General features: G+C 49.1%; 1 protein-coding gene across 1 annotated transcript in view; it reads left to right on the top strand.

Moving 5' to 3' along the window:
- Positions 1-24,053, top strand: part of ADAMTS16 (ADAM metallopeptidase with thrombospondin type 1 motif 16) — a 141,994-nt gene that overhangs the window by 84,264 nt on the left and 33,677 nt on the right. The window contains exon 18 of the mRNA XM_027606029.2: positions 16,357-16,483. Coding sequence (XP_027461830.1) covers positions 16,357-16,483 — 127 coding nt within the window. The remainder of the gene's footprint in view (positions 1-16,356; positions 16,484-24,053) is intronic.

The raw sequence follows: 24,053 nt of genomic DNA, 5'->3' as shown, positions 1-24,053 counted from the left end.
GTCCTCACCGCGTCCCGGCAGGTAGCCCGTTCCCAGACGGAGAGCAGAGAGCAGGGCTCTGAATGTCCCTCGAAGGCCTGGCCTGCTTTCTCCCATCATCTACGTCAGCGTGTGGCTCTGAGGAAGTCATGCACCGAATTGGTTTCTAATTTCCATCTAAGTGAAGATTTGATAAACAGTAGTTTTGTTATGTGAGATTATTGAAATGATAGTCACTCCAGTTATTATACGTATCGTGTTGGTGATGAGAAATAGAAGCTTATGTTGAAAATACTGTGATACAGATGGAGGTTTTTGTCTAATGGTCTTGCTCAAAAAATATACTATGAAGTCGTATATTGAAATTCACCCAGAAACCACAGGAATTTTATGCAAATTGCAGTGAAAATGACTAGAAACAGCATGTCAGAAAGGAGAATTTCACATGACAGTCGATGCCTTGGTATTCTTAATACCATTTGAATTTGACCATAAGAATGTCTAAATTGGTAAAGGTAGCTCACTACAGGAACGTTCTCAGCTAGAGCCAGACATACTGTCTGACAAAGAGCGGTGAGTAAATTTTTCAAATTTAGATACACAATACTCAATTCTACCTGATATTTTGAAAACAAGTTTTCATATGGGTATACAGATTTCAGCTTTGTGAATTCCAGTTTTTAATAATTAAGAAATTAGACAGTTGAGATTTAAGTAAAAAGGTACACAAAATGGAGACTTGCATGAAGTAAGAATCTAATGAATAAAGAAAAAGTAAAACTGAATTCATATATTCTTAATAGTTGCTCTAATAAAAGACATAAAAGAAATAGAGAAAAATTAAGATTAACAAAAAATCATAAGTATGGACAGGTGACACTAATGTGCTAATTCTCCCCATTATTAACTAAGAATAAAATATTGAAATCCTATTTAAATTCTGACATTAAGAGCTTCCTAAGGAAAAATCTGATTCCCTTCTGCACACAAAGAGAGCAAGCGAATGACTTTAATTACAAAATAGAGAGTAGTATAGGGGCCCCTCATGGGGGACGGGGCCAGACAAGCCACCGTGTGCCGCCACTCAGGGAACAGAGGAATAGAACTATGTTCACAGGCATCCCCTGTGTATGACGTGGGAAAATTAATTTCTAATTATACTTATTTCTCTTCCCTTTCTCTTCTGATTTTACAACCATCCCTCATGCTTTCACAGATTATATTGAATATATAGTTGATTTTATCCATCCCTATTTAGAGATATCTAATAGAGTTTGATTAAATTAACAACTGACTCAACAAAGCTTTATATTTGTGCGAGGACATTGTGATTTTCAGAACTCTTCCTGGTATGTTTTCATTTGGTGGAAAAAAATAGAACTGCATGGGAACGTCTGCAGAGGATGGCGGGTCTGCCCCAGGGGCAGCTTCACTCGTGGCCCCTGTTTGCGTGTCAGGCATTCCGAGGAGCGCTTGGTTTCTCAGCTCTTACTGAGTTACTTGTCTCAGGATCCCGGAAACGCTGAATGTGTGGTTAGTGTACTTGCAAGTCACCTAATTAGCCCTCAGGAATAATTCTCACATTGAGGTTTTTAGAAGAAATCAACCCAGAACCCATTCCATAACCATTTGCTTAAAGAATTGCATTATCGAGTCAGTGAATGTGTTGTTTGTTTTCAGTTTGGGTGGAAAAAATTGATGGGAAATTAGGGTTTGTCAATTCAACAACCAGGTGGAGGGCAGGATGCCCAACCTTCAGCACCTCATGTAGGCTGTGACTCCTCTGAGAGTTTTCCTGGTAGAAACTGGACCTGCCTGGGTCCCGAGACTCAGCACGTGGTCCAAGTACCCCTCACTGGCCACATGGGAACCCTCAGGAAGGGTTACACCGGACCCTCCCCTGTTTCTGTGAAAGGAAACAGCATGCCTTCACTCTCCTGCTCTCTCAGGACCGCCCCCCCCTCCCAGGACTGATTCTCCAGAGAAGCAATAGGACAGTGAGGAAAACGCTGTTGCCATTTATTGGGTACCTGCTGTGTGTTGTCACACACCGGGTCTTGCGGAAACCCGCAGCAGGGGTTGAGAGTGGAAACAGGACGTGCTTGCTGGGGGCAGCTCTGGGCTGCAGGAGGGCATCATCCACAAAATCTTTGCAACAGCCTTTCATGTTTTTGAAGCTGTAAGGTTTTACAAGTATCAATGCTTGGAAGCAATAATTATTCATGTCTTGGAGGTCTTGGTATTATTTCCCCTCATTCTGTAGAAACCAGAGGTTCAGAAGTTTCGGGAATTCCCCCAGATAATCCGGCAGGCAGTGTGAATTCAAACAACTCCACTGACCCCGTGCGCTTCCCACCACGGCCAAAATCCCAACCGTCCCCGTTGCTCATAGGCTATTGTCCGTTCACATTCTTTAACAAAGATGATTCTACTGGGAGGCACATTGATTTCAGCCTGCGTCTTCCCTTCACAGTGAGCATTCGTTCATCGATGGGAACGGTGGTCCCCGAAACAGAAGCCTAAGAGGCAGCGAGTAAGATCCCCCTCGTGGATCAGTAGTGCTTCCTTTCATGACCACTTGAAGGTCAAGGCTTGGTCCTGTTCAGTCCTAACATGCGCTGTTTTTTGATCCATGTTTGATGGACCTGTCAGACCTCCCCCAGTAGTCTGAAATCACATGGTTATTTGCCAAGGATTAAAGACAAGGATTCCTTTTCAGGTAGGGGCGTTTAGTTCCCCAGACTTGATTACCAGTGGTTGTCTTGATGTTTTGGTGTTTCAGGATTTGATGGTATCTGATGACACACATCTTCTGGGAGATAAATCCTTAGTTACTTTAGGTTTATACAATATTTTATTCATTCTGTGCTGTTGGATCCTCTGACTTCTGAAAGGTAGGCCAGGGTTTTTAAAATCTGCATTATCTGAAAATAGCACATTTAACTGAATGATTAACATTGGAGGCTGATCATTCAAAATGAGTCCGTTCTAGTGTTTTCAGTTTTGCGAGAGAATAACTAAATTCACCAGTGGATCTGATAAAGAGCATTTGATTCCTGTCTTCCTTTCTCGGGGACCTCGGTCAGCACGTCACCCAACATTCTCAACCCAAGCCCCCAGGACAAAGGAAAGGAATGGGCACCAGTTTCAGTTTATCTGCCCGTGTTGTGTTTTCAGGATCTCTAGTTGCACAGACCTTCCGACATCCTGGATTGTGAACTTTTCAAAGCATACTTTTCTTAGCTCTCTCCCTGTGAACTTAATATCTATAAGGGGACCTTTAAATGACCCAGTTAGAGAATTAATGAACTGAGAAAGACACTTGGAAACCACCCCACCTCTTGTTTCTTTCAAGAAACATGCATTACCTGTCATCAGTGGAGGAAACCTAATGGTTTTTGTTTTTGTTTTTGTTTTTGTTTTTAAGAAGTGTCATTTTCTTCTCTATTCTAATGGACCCATCTCTCTCTCTGGAAAACAAGATTTCCTGACAGACACAGGGCAGGTCCGACCATTCATCTTCTTTCCTCTCGAGGTTCCCCAGCTCCTTTTTCCTTTCCACTCACTTTTATGATATAACCACATTTTTTATTTCAATGAGACTGTTTAGTTGTGCCTTGACTGGACTCTCAGCCAGTGTCTGGGCATCAGTGAGGGGTCTGGCCGTACACAGAGAGACAGGAAGCCAAGATTATAGTTCGCATAGGAACTGGCTTAGCTGATGATGTCTGACTCTAAGGTGGACACTGTTTTCACATGGTAATGACATCACTAGACTCTCGTTTCCAATGTAAAGGCATCAGCCATTTCTCAAAATTAGAGATGCTGTTATTTTTAAAAATCAGCCTCTGATTCCCTTGGTTCACTGCATTTCAAATAACTAATCTCAAACCGCTGATTTGCTTCCAAGTGAAATGCTTATTAAAATTTGGCTTATACCGATGTTCTAAACTCTCCACTATGCTCCGTGCAATGTCTGGGGATAATGCTTTTGGTTTGAGTGAAAATATTGGTCTGATTCACAATTAAAATTTCTCAGACAAATCTTAGGAGTGCCTGGATGGCTCAGTCTGTTAAGCATCCCACTCTTGGTTTTGGCTCAGGTCATGATCTCAGGGGTGTGAGGTCAAGCCCCGCATCGGGTTCCATGCTCAGCAACTCCTCCGACCTGCCTGTCCTTTGCTTCTGTACTCGTGTTCTGATTTAATCCTTGGCGAAAAAGCCGTGAGACATCAGGTGTTATTCTCCTTCTGATAATGCAGAAATGGAGGTAAATTCCAGACTAGGACTTGAAAGGATAATTTTATATAAGCTCTCAAGTCTATCTATGCAGAATGCCCGGGATCTGGGCACAGCAACTGCATGGAAATGAACAAGTGAAGATAAAAGAGTGTATATTCTGCTTTCCAGGTCCCATCATTCCAACATGGCTGTGGGATCAAACTCCACTTGGATTTGTTTATCTTTGGTTTTGAGTCTCTTTTGTACCAATTTCCTATTTGTAAGTTTTCTCGTTGTTCTGAAATTCTCCTTGGGTCTGAGGAAAGGACTTGGTGTCCCTGGTTTGATGTTGCCTGAGTCCTGAGCGTGTCTCCACCATGCTCACCGATGCTGAGCTCCGGGACACCCCCAGGCCACAGGCCATGGTCCCCAACACCCCAAATCAGGACCACCGTCAATTTCTTTGGCCTTGTTACACCTGGCCTGGGTATGGTCTGTTTTTGCTGTTTGCTGCATTCTCTCTGTGTTTAGGTTCTGTGACAGCCTGAAAACAGACTTGGGGCGTGGTAGGTTGTGGCTTTTGTTGCATTTATTAGCTGCTGAGTCCTCAGGGTCTAGCAATGCGTCTGGCACTCACCAGCCGCCAAGGATCTATTTGTCAAGTGGACAAATGCAGGACCTCGATGACTTTTTGATTTAGAAATACGTGAAGGCCACGTTTGGGAAAGGGTGATATGGGGTCATCCCACTGTTACCCAGAAAGACACCCCCCCCCGCCCTGTGGGGGCAGCTTCCTCAGGGCCCCCTCGTTTCTTCCTCCCTCCTGCTCCCAGACACAAAGCAGGGGCCGGGGCCTGGAAGGGTCTTCCATCATTCAGAATTTGGGTTCCCTTGCTTCCAGGCATTTACTCAGCTCCCAGTGAATAGAGTTTGAAAATTGTCCTCCAGTGTATGAAGAGTTCTGAAATAGAAAATGGTACGCATCTCTTTCTGACAAACAAGAGGTTACAATTTCTACCTGCATATCTCACATTGGACGGAAAGACTGGGCCGGGAGGTGATGCACCAGGCCTTGCTGAGCTGGAAGAGATAGCGTGGTGTTTGTGACCAGCCTGCCAGGAGTCAAGGCGAGGCCCTCCCTGCCTCTCAAAATCTTGTGACCTTATGAGCTACTTAAGCCTTTTATGCCTTAGTGAGCCCATCTATAAAATGAGGATAATAATGTAAGCTACCTTATAGGGTTCCTTTAAGGATTAAATGAGAGACTACCCGTAAAGCTCTTAACGCTGTGTCTTGCCAAGTAAATGTCAGTCCCGGTTCTCTTCTGTTAATGTTACAGCTTTGCCTGAGAAAGCGGACAGTTTAGGTTACTAAACTCTCGAAGCAGGAGGGAATCACGTCATGATGTTATTCTCCATGTGGCCCCAGGGCAGGGATGAGGGGCACTTCCCTCCCTATTTGGGATTATGTCGCCACCTCCAAGGCATGTGTTTGCGCACGTGTTTGTGCACACAGGTGTGTGTGGGCCTGTACGAGTGCACACGCGCATCCCTGGAGAAGTGCGTGCACGGGTGTGCAGGCTTGTACCTGCTGCAGCTGAGGGGTCAAAGAGTGGCCCACCGTCTTCCCCGGGGGACTGGGACAGAGGCAGCGGGCAGGACGTGGAGACAGCTTAGGGGCAGTAGTGTGAATGGAGGGCAGGAGGGACTGCCTGGAAGCTTCCTTTCCGGGAACAGACGACTTGGTGTCTCTGATGCAGGGAGGCGTACCTGGGACACGTCTTCTGATTTCTCCGCTTCCTGGATGGAGCCTACCTCCCTCCTGCTGACTCAGGTCACCCGTCCGAGCTCTGTCCCGGCAGCCAGGATGATGTGGCGGCCTTTCATCCTGTGGCTGTTGGCAGTCAGGCCTCCTGATGTCCCGGGGCCACTTGCCCCACACTGATGCCCCAAGTTGTCACTCTGGTACTTCTGAAACTCTCTTCTGTAGAGTTCTGTCTTCCCTTGGTACCCCAAGGCTGGTGTCTTGGCATTTGTCGACACAGTGTACCAGCCTATAAGATCCTTCCTTTCGCAAAGAAGAGACTCCCCAAGATCTTGAGTATGCAGATCCTACACTTACAGTGAGCAAAAGTCTCTGACGAAGGACCCAAGGAAGCCCTTTGGAAAAGGAGCATAGACAGGGGCGCCTGGGGGGGGTGCTCAGTCAGTGAAGTATCTGCCTTCGGCTCAGGTCGTGACCCCAGGATCCTGGGATCAAGCCCAGCCTTGGGCTCCCCACTCAGCAGGGAGCCTGCCTCTCCTCTCTCTGCCCCTCCCCTCTGCTAGTGTTCTCCCTTATAAATAAATAAAATCTTTGAAAAAAAGAAAAAAAGACATAGACACTGTACGTAGGCATGAGGGTCGTTATTTTGCTTAATTCTTAAGTCTTGCCATGTTTCCTGCAGGTGAGGTTCCTTGGTGGTGGACAGACAGGTGAACACAGTGTGGGGAGTAGACCCCAGGAACGCACATCGGAGGGGAATACTCAAGGACCTGAGAGGCATCACACAGAAATGAAGGCTAATAGTCAGGCGTGAGAGAAGAGATTTGATTGCTTTTAGCCAAGCCAGTGGGCGCAGATTTTCAGGTCCTTGAGCACAGCAAAGACCCCATCTCACATTATTCTCTGTAGCTCTGGCTTAGTTGTGAAAAATTGTTTCTTAAATCATCACCTAAACCTGTCCTTGAGTAGCCAGGCCAGGTGACACCTGGACGCTCCCCAGGGGCGCAGGTGTGCTGTCTGGGCACAGCCCACGGAGTTATGAGGCGGAGGGAAGCGGCCTGGGAGTCGGCCTCCCTGGCCGCCCTCTGCTGAGGAGGGAATTTGAGTGTGTGTGTGTGTGTGTGTGTGTGTGTGTGTGTGTGTGTGTGTGTGCCTGTGTGCACAAGTACACAGGCGTGTGTTTTACGCAGCCTCTGCTGAGCTCTCTGGTTTGGTTTTCTGTGTTTCTGTGTCAGTTAACAGTTGCGAGATGGACCAAAGATAAATCAGAATGTCAGCTCCATGGGCACCCCTTGAGGCTTTCGATGCTGAGCCTTCTGGGGAGAATGAGAGGGAGGGAGGGAGAGAGAGGCCAGGGCAGGTGGGTGGACAGGCTGGGGGCCAATGGAAGTCCCCAGAGGGTCTCCTGGGCGGTCGGGCCCCTCCTGCCCCTACCTTTCACTGCCCAGTGTCCGTGATGTCAGTAAGACAGAAGTGCATTTTCATGTGGTCATTAGTTTTCTTTACAAATGCCGTAAACAGAAAAGAAGACAAACCGCTCTCTCACCCACGGTCACTGCGAGGATTTTAATACATTCCACCCCAGGTCTTTCCCACGTACAGCCCTTCCTGGGTGCACCCTTCTCTAGACTTGACGGCGACCCCCTGCCGCATCACTACGCTATCTGTATCCGCCATTGGCGGAGAGTCTCTTCTAAGGTTTTGAGCAAACAGCCCATTTTTAATGCGGTGGTTCAGATTCTTGAGCCAATATCCTCAAGCATTGTTTATAATGCTTGTCACAATGATTTCAACAAACCGTAACAATAAGCCTCCTGTACCCCGCAAAAATTCCTTAGTAATTACAAATTTAGACTCCACATTTTGGTGGGTATTCTGAGGGCATCGTTCCTAAAAGTCTTGAGTGGAGAACACGTGTGAGCGCACATGCGTGCACACACACACAGTCCTGTTTGCTTGTGGGCGCAAATTTGGAGCGGTGGCATGAGATCTGAGGTATGGAGTTGTAAAGACTCCGATTTCACCCTGCGGGGCCTGGCTGCCTACCGGTGTAAGATCCCTGCCTGTGTGGGAAATCCCATGGAAGGGTAACTGAGGCGCGGTGGGCATCGTGAGTGGCCCCAGGCCAGCAGCATCCTCATCATGCAAGAACTTGAGAGAAATGCAGATTCTGGGGCCCACGCCAGCCCTGTAGAACCCAAAGTCCTCAAATCCCAGTTTGAGGACGCATCTAGGGGGTCGCTGCGATTGCGTTTCTGTGAGGGGTCTTCTCTCCTAACACACTGTGTGGAAAGCCCACTTGCAGGCCCCTGCCCGGAGCCCGAGGCCCTCACAGGCACCTCTGCAATCCGGTTCAGGAACCACAGGGAAACCCACTTCCCGGGGAGAGTGGCTGAGAGAGGACAGGGACTTGAGTGGACACCTGTCAGTGTATAAATGGCAGCTGCAGGATTGCCCACCAGGGACTATGATGGTCCAAGGGCAGCTTGATGCTCTCTGGGAGCAGAGTTAAGAAGGGTTGAGTGGATGGCCGGGAGAATTACAGACAAGAACTCTCCTGGAAAACACCCAGGATCCCAGTCAGGCTGTTAGCATCTCCTCCCCATGTGATTTTAATCAGTCATTTTGAAAAAGGAGGAAAGCAGTTCCCGCTAACAGGATCCCAGACCTACTTACCGATGTTGGTGGATGATAACCGAAGGCAGCTCTTTGACTGGCCTCGGAAGGCGCTTGGAAGCGAGGCCTGAGGTGGAGGAGGCCATGATGGGCTCTGACCCGTGGGTGTCCCTGCAGGTCCCCGCGGGCCGCTCACAACCCCTCTGCAGGGAGGCTCCTGCCAAGTGCCAGCCCCGCATGTCCCACCAAGCCAGAGCCCCGCCCCCCCCTTACTCACACCAGCTTTTGCTTCAGAGGAGCGGCCCCTCCTTTCCGAAGCTGACGCTCCGCAGATACCCTGGACCTCGTTACCGCGATTCCTCGCCACCAGACCGGCCCTTCCTTCTTTTACATGTGGTGGGATCTATTTGCAGCATCTGACTCTTGCATTTTCAGGAATTAGGTCTTCGAGACAGTTGTGTATTCTCTCTGGTAATTAAACCACATAGATTGTTTCTCTCTTCTGGAATTTTGCTAATTCAGGAAACGATCTTTTTCTGTAAGATTTTAAATATTATGCTTATAAATTTGAACAAAGCGCCCTCATTAAATTATCTTCATATCTTCTGTGTAGGATATTTTCTTGTTCTCATTTCGTATCTAGCATATTTGTTCTTATTCCTCATTTTCTTCATTAAGTTGGTGTATCGGCGGCAGGTTAGCCAGGAAAACACGTCATTCTAGGTATGTCATGCTGGAAGGTATTTAATACAGAGGATCATTTGCTTACAAAATAGTTGGAGGGTGGATGAGTAAAGGTCAGAGAGAGACACCATTAGCTCTCAGAGTCACTCTGGCTATTTAAGAACCAGGAAATCGTAGAACATTCCAGATATCGCCCTTTAGGAATAGAGCCAAGCCAGCCTTGGCACAGATGGTTCCCAGGAAAATGCCTGCATTACCGCAAAGCTCCTGCTTGCCAAAGCACATGCTCAGACCCGCCTCAGCCAGGGGGGGTGGCGATGCATCTCTGACCTTCTCCCCACCCATCTTGTGTTCCTGCCTCTCCTTGCTGGGATCTAAGCCAGTCTCATGGGCAAGAGGTCACAAACCCTTGCCCAAAGTCAGCTCTTGGATTTTCCACTTTCCCTTTTGTGACACAAGTTTTTGTCTAGAATCAAGTACACTGGCATCTGTTCGTTTTCTAGTACACTGATTTCTGTTTCCATACAGATCAATTCTTTCTACTTCCTTGAGCTCTTTTTCTCCCATCCTCATTCGATCTTACATTCATTGATTTCCGTTCTTATTTACCGGTGTAAGTATTTCCGACCATGAACCGTCCTCCAAGTATTACTTTTAGCGACATCCCACAAATTCTGTTTTATACCATGTTCACCATTGTTACTTTGATTTTTTTTTTTTAAAGGTAGTATCTATTTATTTGTCAGAGAGAGAGAGAGAGTGCGAGCAAGAGAGAGCACACAAGCAGGGGGAAGGCAGGCAGTGGGAGAGGGAGAAGCAGACTCCCCGCTGAGCGGGGGGCCCAATTCGGGGATCGATCCCAGGACCCTGGGATCATGACCTGAGCCGAAGGCAGACGCTTAACCGATTGAGCCACCCAGGCGCCCCACATTGTTACTTTCTTAAATGCATTTTTTCGAACCTACTAATCACCGTCCTGTTTTGTCCTATTTCTATTCATTGCTAAAAATTTCGAGGCAACACTGTACTCCCCCTTTCTTTTCCTCGCTATCAATGTTCTCCCCTATCCGCTGATGTCCTACAGAGTTGTTAACCCAAGAGTGCGCTGCCCGTTTGTACGGACATTTTAGCCGCGATGACTGAGGGTGAGCGCCCCCGGCGTTTAGGGGGCTGGGATCCGGGGATCCAGCCAGAAGTGTTGCATTCTGTGTGGCTGTGGCCCGCGTGCCGCTGGTGCCCCAGTAAGGAAAAGGAAAGGTCTCCAGAGTCACCAGCTAAGAAAAGAACTGGCAGAGTCAGGACCCGCACATGTGTCAGACAAACCCCCGTTTTCCTTTGGGTCATATTTATGTATATTTAGTACATCGTTACTAAATTATTTCAGGAATTACTAGCTCCAGATCTCCCTCTTATCCAGTTAACAGGTAGAAGCTCTGGGAATCGGCTGACACTTAGGCGCTCAGGAGTGAAGCCAAACGAATGTCTCCAATAAAAAAGAAAAACAAGCACTTTAATAAAGTCAACCTCTTTTGCCATTTCAAAGCAAAACCAAATTTCTATTTGCTTAATCGAGAGCCTGTGACTTGCTCGGAACCCCCAGTGACCATTAAGGCCAGATTGTTTGTTGGGACTGGAGCAGCAGGGTTGGATTTCACATGTCTTTAATGTCAAAACAGGAAACCAGACTGAAGCCATTATGTATAGAGTCACACCTCCTAAAAAGTCAAACGAGTTTGGTTGAAGAATAAAAAAATGAACTTTTAAATTGACATATAAGTGGAGAGAAAAGGTTAGTTTTCCTTCTCTTTCATTAGGGTGAACAAAATCTTAGCAATTTTAGGAAATTGTACTGTTGCTCAATATTGGCCTCATATAAATTGGATCATTATGATTAACTGGCTTAATTTAGGAAGTCCCCATGATTCTTTGCAGAACAGCTTAAACAGACATTTGTTTCTCTTTTTTTCCCCCTAATTTTATAGTCTCTTATTCCCTGTTAGCAATGGAAAGTGGGTTCATAAAACATCGATGCAAATTTCATCTCTGCATTGATATATGGGCGAGTCATCAGAACTGCCCAGCTCATCCGAAGTAATGTATAAATAAGGGAATATACCCCTATCTACTTTGATGTTTTTTGGCTAGGCATTAGCTCCCCCACTATTAACTTGTCGGAACTTATAAGTTCCTGAATGTAATGAAATTGGCCAGGGGCTTAAAAACTCTTTAGTAAGTGAGGGGACAAAGTGACCCACGCACGCTGGGGAGATTATGGAGACAGGCAGCATATGTTCTCTGCCGCCCAGAAATACGCTCCAAGGGATCACACGTATGTCTTCACTGAACCTTGTCCTTAGACTCACCATGTGTCTTGCCCACGCCTGCACGCTTTGAGAGGGAGCGGGTCCTCGCTACCGTTTGCCAGGACAGATGAGCACACACCTGGCTAGCCTCATCTCGGCTGTGTTTCTTCACAACACTTCTGACCCCAAGGGTGTGGCCTTTGCAACGCCAACAGCCCCCGATTGTCCGGTGGCCAGGGGGATGTCTTGCAGGTCAGTTCTGACACGAACTACCTGGGTTACGCAGACTCTACAGGTTTCAGGGCGCGGCCTCAGAAGACTGTTCCCAATTAAAACACCGGTCACAAGTACTGGGTGCCCCATGTACCCACACTTCTGTCTGATGTGGCTACAAAGTTGGGGTTTCTTGCAGGCCCTCCCTTTCCGGTTTGATAATCTGTGAGATCAGCTCACAGAACCCAGGAAGGCACAGTACTTGGAAGTACTAGTTTATTCTAAGGGAGAGGAATGAAGAGCCAGAGGAATGGGTACGTGGGGAGACTTCAAGGAGCTTCCGCCCCTGTGGAGCTGGGGTGTGCCACCCTCTCAGCATAGGGATGTGCTCATGGACCCAGAAGCTCTCTCAACCCTGCGGGTTAAGGTTTCTATGGAGATTTTGGAACTTAGTCCTGATTGATTAAATCCTTGGCCTTTGGTGATGAACTCCATCTCCAGCCCCTCTCCCATCCCTGGAGGGCAGGGATGGGTCTGAAAGTTCTAATCCTTTATTCCTACCTGGATCTTTCAGGAGGCCAACCCCAACCTGAGCTCCCCAGGGCCCAGCCTCCGGTCACCATTAGCATACAAAAGACATTCTTTCAACTTTTACATTCTTGCCTGTGATTTCCAGGGTTTTAGAAGCCACTAGCCAGGAACCAGGGACAAAGACCTATATACTAACATTTTCCTCTGTCACACCTCTTCTATGTAGCTCTGGACCTAAAAATCCTGGCTTCAGATTTTTCCCAGAGCAGCAGTTCTCAGTGTGTGGTCCCCCGCACCAGCAACCCCTGGGCATTGGCCAGAATCCTCGGGCCCCACCCCAGACCCGCTGAATCAGAAACTCTGAAGGTGGAAGCCGCATCCTGTGTTTGAACAAATAAGACAGTTCTGATGCTTGCTCCAGACCCAGAGCCGCTGACCAGAGGGATTCAGAGGAGGGGGTATTCGGGTCTCATGTAAAGGGATGAGAAGAAATCAGCCAGGTATGCCAAGGGGATGGCCCTGGAGGACAAGACAGAATCAGAGGAGCCGGGAGGTCCGCATCAGCAGGGCTGGAAGGACAGGGCTAGGAAGCCCCGAGTTTTTTAAAACAAGAAAAATGGGCATTTAATCCGTGAGTGGCATGAGTGTGTGTATGTGTGTTTCAGAGCAAACGTCTTTGTTATCAGTTTGACATTCGGACTTGGGAGGAGGAACACCTGGAGGAAGGCGTGGGCTCGGGGCCACAAGGCCGACCCTGTGGACCCCACGGGAGACCCCGGACCGCAGACCTCAGGGCAGGTGGGGTCTCAGGCAGCCCGCTTTACCAGGACGTGTCTGTATTTGTGTTTTTGTTAGACAGCATGGTCTGTGTGTCCAGCAGGCAGCCAGGAGACCTCAGGCCGGAGCTGAAAGGGAGTCTGACCCACCCCAGGAAACCACTTAGAGCAAAATGGACAACGATCAAGACGGGAGCCCAGCTTCTTCCTCCCCGAGGGGGTACACCCCTGCAAGGGCTTGAGTAGAAGAGGGGCCTGCATCTGCGTGTCTTCATCGGTGCCGTGTGGGCCATAGTGACGCATGGCTGGCTGTCCCTGTCTCGAGGACGTCATGGGACGGTGTGGGACACCTTTGCTTTCGAGGTGGAGTCAAGGGGGAGGCCTCCCCGGTTTACCGAGCGCTGCGGCTGGAAGCCTCACGCATGCGCTGTGCCCACTGGGCGACTCCTGAGTCTTGCTCAGAACACACGCAATCGGAGCTGTCACCATACTCATCCCACTTGAGTGTCCCACACGGGTCACCAGGCCCAACACAAGCAGGGGGAGTGGGAGAGGGAGAAGCAGGCTCCCCGCCGAGCAGGGGGCCCGATTCGGGGCTCGATCCCAGGACCCTGGGATCGTGACCTGAGCCGAAGGCAGATGCTTCACCACTGAGCCACCCAGGTGTCTCCTAAATCTGCATTTTAGAATAAGTGTTGGGGCTGAGATCTTACCAGACTCCTTGGAATATTCATTTTTATTACCATTCTGTTGCCTCGTGGGGTTGAGGTTCCTCTTCAATGAACTTGACCTTCTTTTGTGTTTAGGGGCATTCATTTTGTGTGTTTTAAACCTTGCTCTTTCACAGAAATACTCTTTAGGATTATCCGTATGTTTAAGTAAGTTTTCTTAAATTTCTGCGGAAGTATTCCGTGATCATTATCACAGTATTTTTTTTAAAGATTTTATTTATTTATTTGAGAGGGAGAATGAGAGAGAGAGAGCACATGAGATGGGAGAGGGTCAGAGGGAGAGGCAGACTCCCAGCCGAGCAGGGAGCCCGATGCGGGACTCGATCCCGGGACTCCAGGACCATGACCTGAGCCGAAGGCAGTCGCTTAACCGACTGAGCCCCCAGGCGCCCCCAAAGTCTTTTTTTTTTTTAAGATTTTATTTATTTATTTGACAGAGAGAGAGAGACAGCTAGAGAGGGAACAAAAGGAGGTGGGAGAGAGAGAGAAGCTGGCTCCCGGCTGAGCAGGGAGCCTGATGCGGGGCTCGATCCCAGGACCCTGTGATCATGACCTGAGCCGAAGGCAGACACTTAAAGACTGAACCACCCAGGGGCCCCTCAGAGAGTTTTTTTTCTTTTTTTCAGAGAGAGAGAGCAAGAGGTGTGGGGTGGAGGGGCAGAGGGGGAGGTAGAGAGAGAATCTTAAAGTCCATGCCCAGTGCAGAGCCCAACATGGGGCTCTATTTCAAACCCGGAGGTCATGACCTGAGCCGAAATCAAGAGTTGGACGCTGAACTGACTGAGCCCCCCAGGTGCCCCTCAATCATTTTTAATAAGCTGTTTCTCATCAGATCCCATGGAAATTGGGCAGAAATAATTGCAAAATTCACATTAGGGAACATAAAATAAAAACTACACAGCTTGGTTAAAAATATAATTATGTTACGTCAGCAGAGAACTGAAAAATTTTACAAAACTGCAAAGATCCTAACTACCACTTCCTTGTCCTTCATCAGCACCCACTGAGCTTAACCCCTGGCAGTGGGCAGTTTGGGGTCAGACACATGAGCTTCCATGGTGATTTCCTGTTGGAACCAGGGAGGACTGTCCTCCTCTGACTGCTTAAGAAAACCAATTTCCTAGGGAATGTAACTTTCCCCATTTAAGGCATTGACTTGTCTTATTCTTTCTGACCAAGCTTAGCCACACTGTCCAATGTGTATTTTAGAGACTTTTAGTTTTCCTTGAGTAAAGAAGGATTTGTCTTCCCATGGACCCTAGTGTTAGAGAGGATTGTGCCTGGCGTCTACAATCGACTGCTTTCTCCTCCAGAAGTGTATCTTTGGTTTGTCGTTTGCTCTCAACGTCTGCCTGGCAGAGGAATGCCGTGGGGCACAGGGGATGCCGAGTCGTGCCCGGGCTTGGGCCGCAGACACGGAGGACGGGGGGCCGCACGAGCAGCGGGACCCCCTCAGGCTGTCCAGGGGCAGCAATGAAATCATTTGTAGATCTTAGTATATTTTAATTGTGTTCATTTTAAAGCAGTATCAGTTGGGATCTTTTCCCTTTTTTTTTTTTCTCCCATCGGATGAACTCTTTAATATCGTCCTTCAAAAATGTGTATCTAGTTAGAGTCCCCTTACTATTGTGGTAAAATCTACAGGACAGAATGTTTCTCAGGACTGCGAAGTCGTTCACACTGTTGTGCAGACGGCCCCACCACCCACCTCCAGATCCTGTTCATCTTCCCAGACTGAAAGCCTATGTCTGTGGAACAGGGACTCGCCAGCCCCCCTCCTCCCAGCTCCGGGCAAACCAACGTCCTGCTTTCTGCCTCTCTGGCTTTGACTATTCTAGGAACCTCATGTAAAGAATAGTACCTTTGTTTGGTAAATTTAATGAATTGAAATACTGAATAAATTTGGACATGTTTGCAAGCTGTAAACAGCACTGGGGACATGAATAGGGGCTGAGGATTGAACCCGCTTTCATTTCAACCATTTCCACTGACCTCATTCGATAGGACAGCTAAGTCGTTTATTGTGAAAAGGCCTCCATTCAGTTTATAACCATGGCAAAATTTAACTCTGGAATCTCTGGTGACAAACTGCTTTATGTTTCTTTTGTCTGTATTTCTTTCTGGCTTATTACCGATTGCTCCCTATTGTGACTTGTCAAGTGGAAACACAAGACAGGCATATTATGTTTCTTCTGAGAAGTGGGTGATGTTCCCGACTCCAGAAACAATAGGAAAGAACGATGTGTCATCAAATGTATGTTGGCACCAATTACAAGACAGAGGCACATGTTGACTTTAAAGATGCAAAGATATAGGAGACAAGTACGGGTAACTTAGAATTGATGAAATTCCCTGATAAAAATCAGGAAGACAGGTCAGAAAAGAACCAGTATGTCAAGAGTTGGCCAATTGGTCATTATCATAAAGACTTGGCAATGTGGTAAATCCTTTTTAAAAAGAGATTTCCTTTGCTCTTCCTCTGCCTTTCCCCATGGGGCACATTTCTGAGTCTATTGTACGTTGTACCCTTCCCTGCAGGGCAAATGACCACGAGGGCGGGCTGCTACCGAGACCTGAGGTTTCAAGTCAACACATCGTTCTGTAATCCCAGCACCAGACCTGTCACGGGGGTGGTGTCTTGCAAAGTATCTGCCTGTCCTCCCAGGTAAGGGCTGCTGCATTCATCCAGACGGGTGTCATATAGTTTTGCAAATATATCCGTGAGTCCCGGGAGCTCCAGAGTCTAAAGAAGGGAAGAGCTGATTGTTGTCGTGTAATCCGGGAACAGGAAGGGGCAAGAGTAACCAGAAGTGCCTGAACAGGTATGTTTGGAATATCTTGTGAACTTACGAGCAAGTCCTCCCCACGGCATCCTCTTTGCGGTGTTTTCACTTTAACCACCGCAGGCTGGCAGGGGTGATAACATACCGTGGTGCCAGTAATGTTTTCCCTCTCAGCCTCCAGTTCCTTTCGCTCTGGTTTATTTGCCTACTGAATGAAACGTGTCAGAAGGATCCATTCACAGGCCTGCCAGGTGAGGCAGGGTGTGTGGATTGCTGCAGCGCACGCATGCACACACACGCACACAGGCACATGCACGCACACGTGTGAGACTGAGCGAAGGAAGCCGGGCCTCTGGCATCCCGTTCTGCCCGCGGTGCTGCCGCCCCGAGATAGTTCTCAGGAAAGCGCAGGTGCCCCGAGTCGGTGGGCTGGGCCAGCCCCGCGGTGCGGCCTCGGCCCTGCTCCCAGCTGTGACAACCCGGGCACGCCCTTCCCCTCTCTGTGCTCAGTGGCTTCGTCTTCACGGGGGCCACGTCCCAGAGGGATTGTGAGAATCATCTGAGTAACATATTTACAGAATGAAAGTCTGACTCCAGATTCTTCAGACAGGCCGACGCACTAAAAACAGTACAAGATAATCTCAAACTTCTTGATTTTTAAAGATCCCCAGTAGCTGGAGAGCTGATTGCAGGTTTGCGGAAATGTGTCTCAGCAGCGTGACAGGGAGACAGGGACACTCAGGAGGGAGAGAGGCCCCATCTCTCCCTTTGTCTCTGAGCTGTCGGGTCCCTGGTCACTGGCTCAGGATAGAGACGGAGGCTTCCTGCCCGCATCTGAGAGGTCGCCACTGTTCCTTCCACCATGGTGAGGGGGGTCCTCCCTGGGAACATCTGTCCTCCAGTCTCCCTGCTCCCTCGGGGGCTGGGGACCCACCACCTCACAAAGCCACCTGCCCTGCCCCAGTCCGGGCTCCTCAGCCAGCACGCCCCATGGCCTGCTGTTGAGAGGTATGCCAGTCGAAACTGACACGAGGACTTTGGTGCTGGAGGCCCATCACCCACCAGGGCATGGGCGCCCACCTGGGGATCCTTTCTGGGGCTGGACAGGCTCTTGGAATGGCCACATGCCGTGGTCCCCACATCATATCCCTCTGCGGACCCATGCACCCGGTGGGCTGTGCTGAGCTGGACTGCGGGAACACAGGCCACCGCAGGCATGTCCTGTGTCCGAAGCGACAGGCCAAGTGCACAAAGTTCTGGGTGGTTTAGGAAGTGAAACTCGCGGTTGGCGGAGGGAGGCTGACGGCAGCGTGGCACCATTGCCTGCAAAATAAATCATGCTGTCCGAAGGAGACAGACTGCAGGGCGGCCTCCTGCCAAGCGGGTGCACCCCCGGGACTCCTTCTTCCTGGACGGCCAGGTGGGCACCTGTGTTCCAAGTGACTCAGCGTTGCCGTCGCTGTGACCTCGATGGCGGATCTCCACGGAACCTCATGACCGGGGAATACTTGCTGACATCGTGCTGAGTTCTTGCAAGGGCCCACTGACCCGGGGCACCTCAAAACAGCTAGTTAACTGTGCTGTAGAGAAACCTCCCTCACTGAGACGAAGAGACGTGTGTGCATGTCACTTTTCTGTGCGTGAGGAACCAGCCTTAGTGAAGGTCGATCTGTTTGAGCTCTGGATAATTGGGAATGGTTAGTGCTCGCCCGTCTGCTCGATGAAGCTCATCTAGGGGGGATGTAAGGAAAACACCCAGGACCAGGTCCCCAACTCCTGGCTGCCAGCGTGCTGCCTTTAAGCATCACCTGACTCAGCTGTGAACTGAGAGTGGGAACCCAGAAGAGGCCTCCCTGTGTCTGTGACCCATGCAGGGCTTGACCTGGAAGCCGGAGTAGGCGGAGCCGCTGGTGCTTCCCTGAAGGGCGCAGCCCCGCCCCCAGCCTGGGGGGGGAAGCTGGGGCACCCGCCCCCTCGCCGCTTCACGCCCACACATCGCTTCGCTCCCACACGGAACCCCCGCTAGATGTGCCCCAGCCACATCCCAGCTCGTCCTCTAGGCAGTGGGAAGCCAGCGGCAGTGATGCGGGTGCCCTCCGTGGGCTCCCTGCAAAGGCTCTGCTTCCTCCTCCTCGTCTCCAGCTCCCTTCTTCTCCTTCCTCACTGCCCCAGCTCCAGCTCTGTGGGCAAGGCCAGCCCCAGGCAGGTGGAGCCCCAGGATGGGGTGCTGTCAGATTCCCTGGTGAGCTCCCGCAGCAGAGCTGCCCTCGCCTGGCGCCCCGCTGCCTACCAGCTCAGACTGGCAGGAAAGGAGAGCTAGTCTCCCGTGTTTGAGCCCTGGCCATAAGGTCCCCATGGGTGTGGGAAGCCACCTTCCTGACTCCGGCGTGCCTCGCCTGTGAAACCCAGGTCCGAGCCACCCCTCACTGGCCACCGCCTCCTCGTGTCACTGCAGCTCGCGCGGCCCTGGACCCACACTCCGGCCCTCCCGTCTCACCCGGAGAGTTGCCTTCCCACGCCTCACCGTCCGGGACTCCCCCGGCACAGAGTCCAGGGATGGCGCTGTAACCCTTCCCTTGGCACAGCTCTTCCTCCACTCTCCTCCCCCAAGACCCAACCTGCCTACACCCAGCATGTGCCCCAGGCCGTGCACAGCGCTCAGGAGCTCCAGGCTGCAGGAAATTCAAAGCCCATGTTCTCGGTGGAAAAGGGTGGGCCCTCTCTTAGTGGCCACCCAGGACGGCCCACCACCCCTCCCAGCGCAAGGCTTCCGTGTCGCCTCCGGTGTCCTCCAGAACTCGTCCTCCGCCCCATCCACACTCTCAGCCCCTGAGACCTCGGACCTCAGACGCGGGAATCAGGTAAGGGCCACCTCTGCTTCCTGCTGACAGCCCACCTGTGGATCCCCCCGCCCCCACTCGCTCTGGCCCTTCTTCGCAGTGAGCCAACGGTCTCGTTTCTTCCCGAAAAGTCCTCATGGGTTATGTCTCTGATTACCCTTTTCCTTCAGGCTTATGGATTCCTTCCAACAAAGATTTCTAAGTGGATGTTGCATTTTCCTTATGCTGTCTTGTAAACGCACACATATTAGGAGGTCACTCATGTTCCCTGCAGGTCACCTGTGAGGCCCATTGTTTCTCTCCCAGGGCCTCCTCTGCTTCCCTGAAGTTTGTCTTTCTGGTTTTGAGGGACCTATTGTCAAAACACCTCTATGTTCTTTGATGTATTCTAAACGTACCCAGGTAAAATTTTATAAGTAAATTTTGTCAAGAGCTTTGTATGCTGAAAGAAAAGGCACAGTTCAGAGCAAAAGGACTAGTCTAAGGGTAATTGGCACTGATGAGTGGGAACAGCATTGTTAAAACATAGTGAGGACACCCTAAATTCATCCAGGAAACATCCAGAGGCCTCCATCCATCTGGCTCTTTCATTTATGTCTAATGTTTTCGAATATTTGTATTCTTATCTGAAGGAGAAAGCTTTTGGAGACAGTCCTAAGCTTGCTGTAAACCTAATGCCGTACCTTCCTGCTGGGAGACCCCTAATGAGCTTCCCGCCACATCCCCAGCAAATAGCAGAGGGCTGGTGACCAATGGGACCCTGCAGGTTTGTGCTGAACAGGTGGGGCAAGATGTCCCAGCCTCTGGCCCCAAGTGCGCATCAGAGTCCTTTTGACGGAGTGGCCTGGTCGGCTGGGATTATGAGGATGGCGGAGAGCAGGGATGGTGTGAGCTCGGCAGCTGGTTTAAAGGTGTGGTTCACATGTCTCTTGTGTGTCCACTTTGTATGTAACCAGGGTGATAGAGAGTGAGGGTTTGTTGAGGGAATTCATGTGAGATCCACACACTCTACGTGCAGCACGTAGGCTAAGCACTCGATAACTCTTGGCTGTTTTTATTTAGGGTGTAAAAGGAGAAACAAATTCACATCCATTATTTATTTAGTCTGTGAAGCAAGACTATGGCAAAACACAGAAGAATGAGCTTATATCACATGTGTTAATCCTTGTGCATTTTTATTTTAACAACTGAGTTGGGAAAATAGATCTTAATTTAAAAAGTTGTTTTGTTTTCCTCTGCGATGTAAGATACATTTCTCTCTTGCCCAGAAAACTGGCAGTTTTTTTGTTCCTTCTTCAATGGGATCCAGGAGTGGGGGTCTTTAAAACATCTTAATTCCTAGCCTTCTTGTCTTTAACTGAAATGAAAATGAAACCCTGCTACACTGGTTGCAACTCCTGACCTCCCCATCAGCGTCCGCATGCTTGCCTGGGCTGAGGCTGGAGCTGGTGCAGCCGGAGGGCTGTGGAGCCCTAGCCTCGGCGGCCGTGTGGGCTCCCCAGCTCGTAAATGTGAGTAGGGGCGGTGCACTGGGAATCAGGAGTCTCCTCCCTGGAGGAAGATGATCCTAGTATGTCCTGGAGGCTGCTGCGGGCTGGAACATCATGGCTAAGAACCAGGCATCAGCACTTCCCAGGTGCTGCTCTGGGCTGGAGCGCGGCCAGCCGGCAGCCTGCGGCTTCTGGCTTCTGCTCCACACTGAGGGCTGGCTCCGCGCTGGCCTTGGAACGGACAGCAGGGGGCGCGCCCAGGGCCCGCTACCTCGGTCCTCCTTGGAGCGTGAATCAGGCTCTGTTATCACTTGCCTGTGAAACACGAACCATAAATCACACAGGTACTTACTTCCTTTATATTTCTGAGCTTATCTAAATGGAGTGGCCCTTCATGTCATTTATCTTAACTAGTATCTCGTTTTGGAAGCATGAATACCAACAGCACGCCTTCCTGGACAATGGCGGGAAGATGCGAGAGGAAATACTTTCCAGATGGGAAACTGGCCCTTTTCCTTCCTCTTCATGATTCTCCTAGGAATGCAGAGTAAGAGTTTAGGTAAAACAGATTGTGATCAAGTAGACTTTGTTTTCTTGTTTTAGAAAGTCATGCAAAGACTTTCCACTGGGTGGACTATTTCTGCCCACACTTTGGTGACTCCTTACCGACCCGTTAGCAGAATTGTTTGCTTTCACCCGAAGAGCCTGGGTCAGTGCCTGCAAGCATTTGGTTGTACACTGTAGAAATGCAAGGTAAGGTTTAGCAGGATAACTCTGTTACGGAGCTCTCCCACGGCAACATTTCCAGTGACAGGAGAGGGGGCCGTGATTTTTTGTCCCTCACCTCTTAGATACAAGCCATACAAACATGAACTGCCTAGGTTACCAAGGGAAGGAAAAGAACCCTCCTCACTTAGGCGGTTCCCAAACGTTCGAAAGCGTTTGACTCATGGGAATGCCAAAGAAGTGAGCGTGTTAGTTCATTTGATTATCTGAGTGGCTGAAAATGAACTAGCAGCGGGACTGGATCCTGGACATCTGACCTGCATCCAGCGCCCGGGGGGCAGAAGGGTCCTCGCTCGCTTTCATTCTCTGCCATTCCAACCTGAAATTCCTAATGGTCTTTTGAGTCTGCCCTGGCTTCCACAAATTATACAGCCAGCCCCGCCCAGCAGCCCCGCTTCTGCTCAACAGCGTTATCTGGAACAGGGCTGGGAAAGCAATTCTTCGGGGACTTCAGATCACAGGTGTCTCCTGGACGCCACAGCAGTAGACTTGAGGGAGGGAAGCTCCTTGGGGCAGTCCTCTCCTGCTTTCTCCCCTTCACCTACGGGATGCGTGCCGATGTGGCTGAAGAGAAGGATGCTCCCAGGGTCACAGTCTGTGCGGATGCGTCCCCTGGGGTCCACGCTACCCCTGTCCTCTTCATCTGGCGGCGGGCCCAGCTCCGTCAGGGAGCCCGATGCTGTGGCTCACGCCCAGAGACGCCACCTCCCAAAGAGCGGCGGACCCTGTTCTTCTTGCTGTGTCTTGTTCTACCCCACGTGCCCCCAGTGAGAAGGCATCTGACCTTCTCCGTTTGGTCGGGGAAACCAGAAGAGTGTGACATTGACAGTGTCTCTAGAGGGATGTTTGGCTAAAGTATGACGTCGCCAGTTAAGTTGCGAGCGTCAGGACAGTCACCTGGGTGTGACTGTACCTTAATACAGAAGATGATGTCTGACCGCGCTCCCCAGGGAAGGAAATCACTTGACACCAAAACAATGAATTTCAGATGCACTCGAGGGGCCCTGTCTGGCTCAGTCAGTAGAGCATGTGGCTCTTGATCTCAGCGTTGTGGGTTCGAGGCCCATGTTGGGTGTAGAGATCACTTAAAAATAAAATCTTTAAAATGCTGGAGCTGGTGCAGCCGGAGGGGTGGTACAGACATTTGTTAGAATGTATCGTCAAGGAAAGTCAGGTTACAAATAGGAACAAATGGAATTCGTCATAGGCAAGGCTGAGTTTTTCTTTTTTTTTAAGATTTTATTTATTTGAGAGAGCAAGACAGAGAAGGGTGAGCATGAGCAGATGGGAGCGGCAGAGGGAGAAGGAGACTCGCCACCGGGCAGGGAGCCCGACACAGGGCTCGATCCCAGGACCCCAAGATCACGAACTGAGCCGAAGGCAGACGCTTCACCAACAGAACCCCCCAGGAGCCCTGGCGAGGCTGATTTAATTTACTTCCTCAGTCACTTATGTATTAACGTAGAAACCGTTGCAATAGGAATATAAAAAATAACTAGCTTTCTAGATCTGAATTTGTCACTTAAAAATCGGCCTTAAGTAGTTCCGTAAAATATTTTGTATTTTAGGTTGTTTTGTCTGTTTGATTTTGCTTCATTTGTTTTAGTTTGGTGTGTTGTTTTATATTTATGTACATATCTATTTATTTATCCAAATGAACAAAGGCAGAAAGTCACCTTGGGCATACTTCTATTTTTCAGGGAACTTAACTAGTTTTATACATTAAATAATACCGAAATTTCTCATAATATTTTTATTATTTTGGTTTCTAAAATTAAAAACTAACTTATAGATAGATAGAGACGGTTGGATGGATGGTGGATGCATGACGGATACATGACGGATGATAGCTACACTAGATCTTACTACAAGTCTTTACCTACATATATCCACTGTGTCTATATACTAACGAGTGCATCTGGAAATATTTGTTGAAAACTGGAAGCTTCGCTCAGAATCATGATGTTTTGGGTGGGGGAAGAATATAGGATACTGTTTTTAGGTAAGAGGTTAACATTGCTTTACTCTTAAACCTGTGAATTATTTAGAATTATTGTGGTTTACTATTTCCAACTTTATGGAGGCTTTACAGTAATTTTTTTGTTATTTCAGATATTATTACATTGAGATCAAAGAAAGAGTTAAATTATATCATTTTTCACATTTTTGAGACTTCCTTTATGGTTTGAGCATGGGAGTGTTTATAATTGTTTCCTGTGGGAACGAAGGAATGTGTGCTCTGTGTTGGGGTAGAGTTATTTATATGGCAATTAGATCACGGTCCTTACTTATCTATTCAAATATATTCTGACTTTTTGTCTATCTTGTATATGTGT

The sequence above is a fragment of the Zalophus californianus genome, chromosome 5 (assembly GCF_009762305.2).
Source record: "Zalophus californianus isolate mZalCal1 chromosome 5, mZalCal1.pri.v2, whole genome shotgun sequence".
NCBI lineage: Eukaryota > Metazoa > Chordata > Mammalia > Carnivora > Otariidae > Zalophus > Zalophus californianus.
Note: the sequence above shows the minus strand (reverse complement) of the source record. Positions and strands in the feature narration are given on the sequence as shown.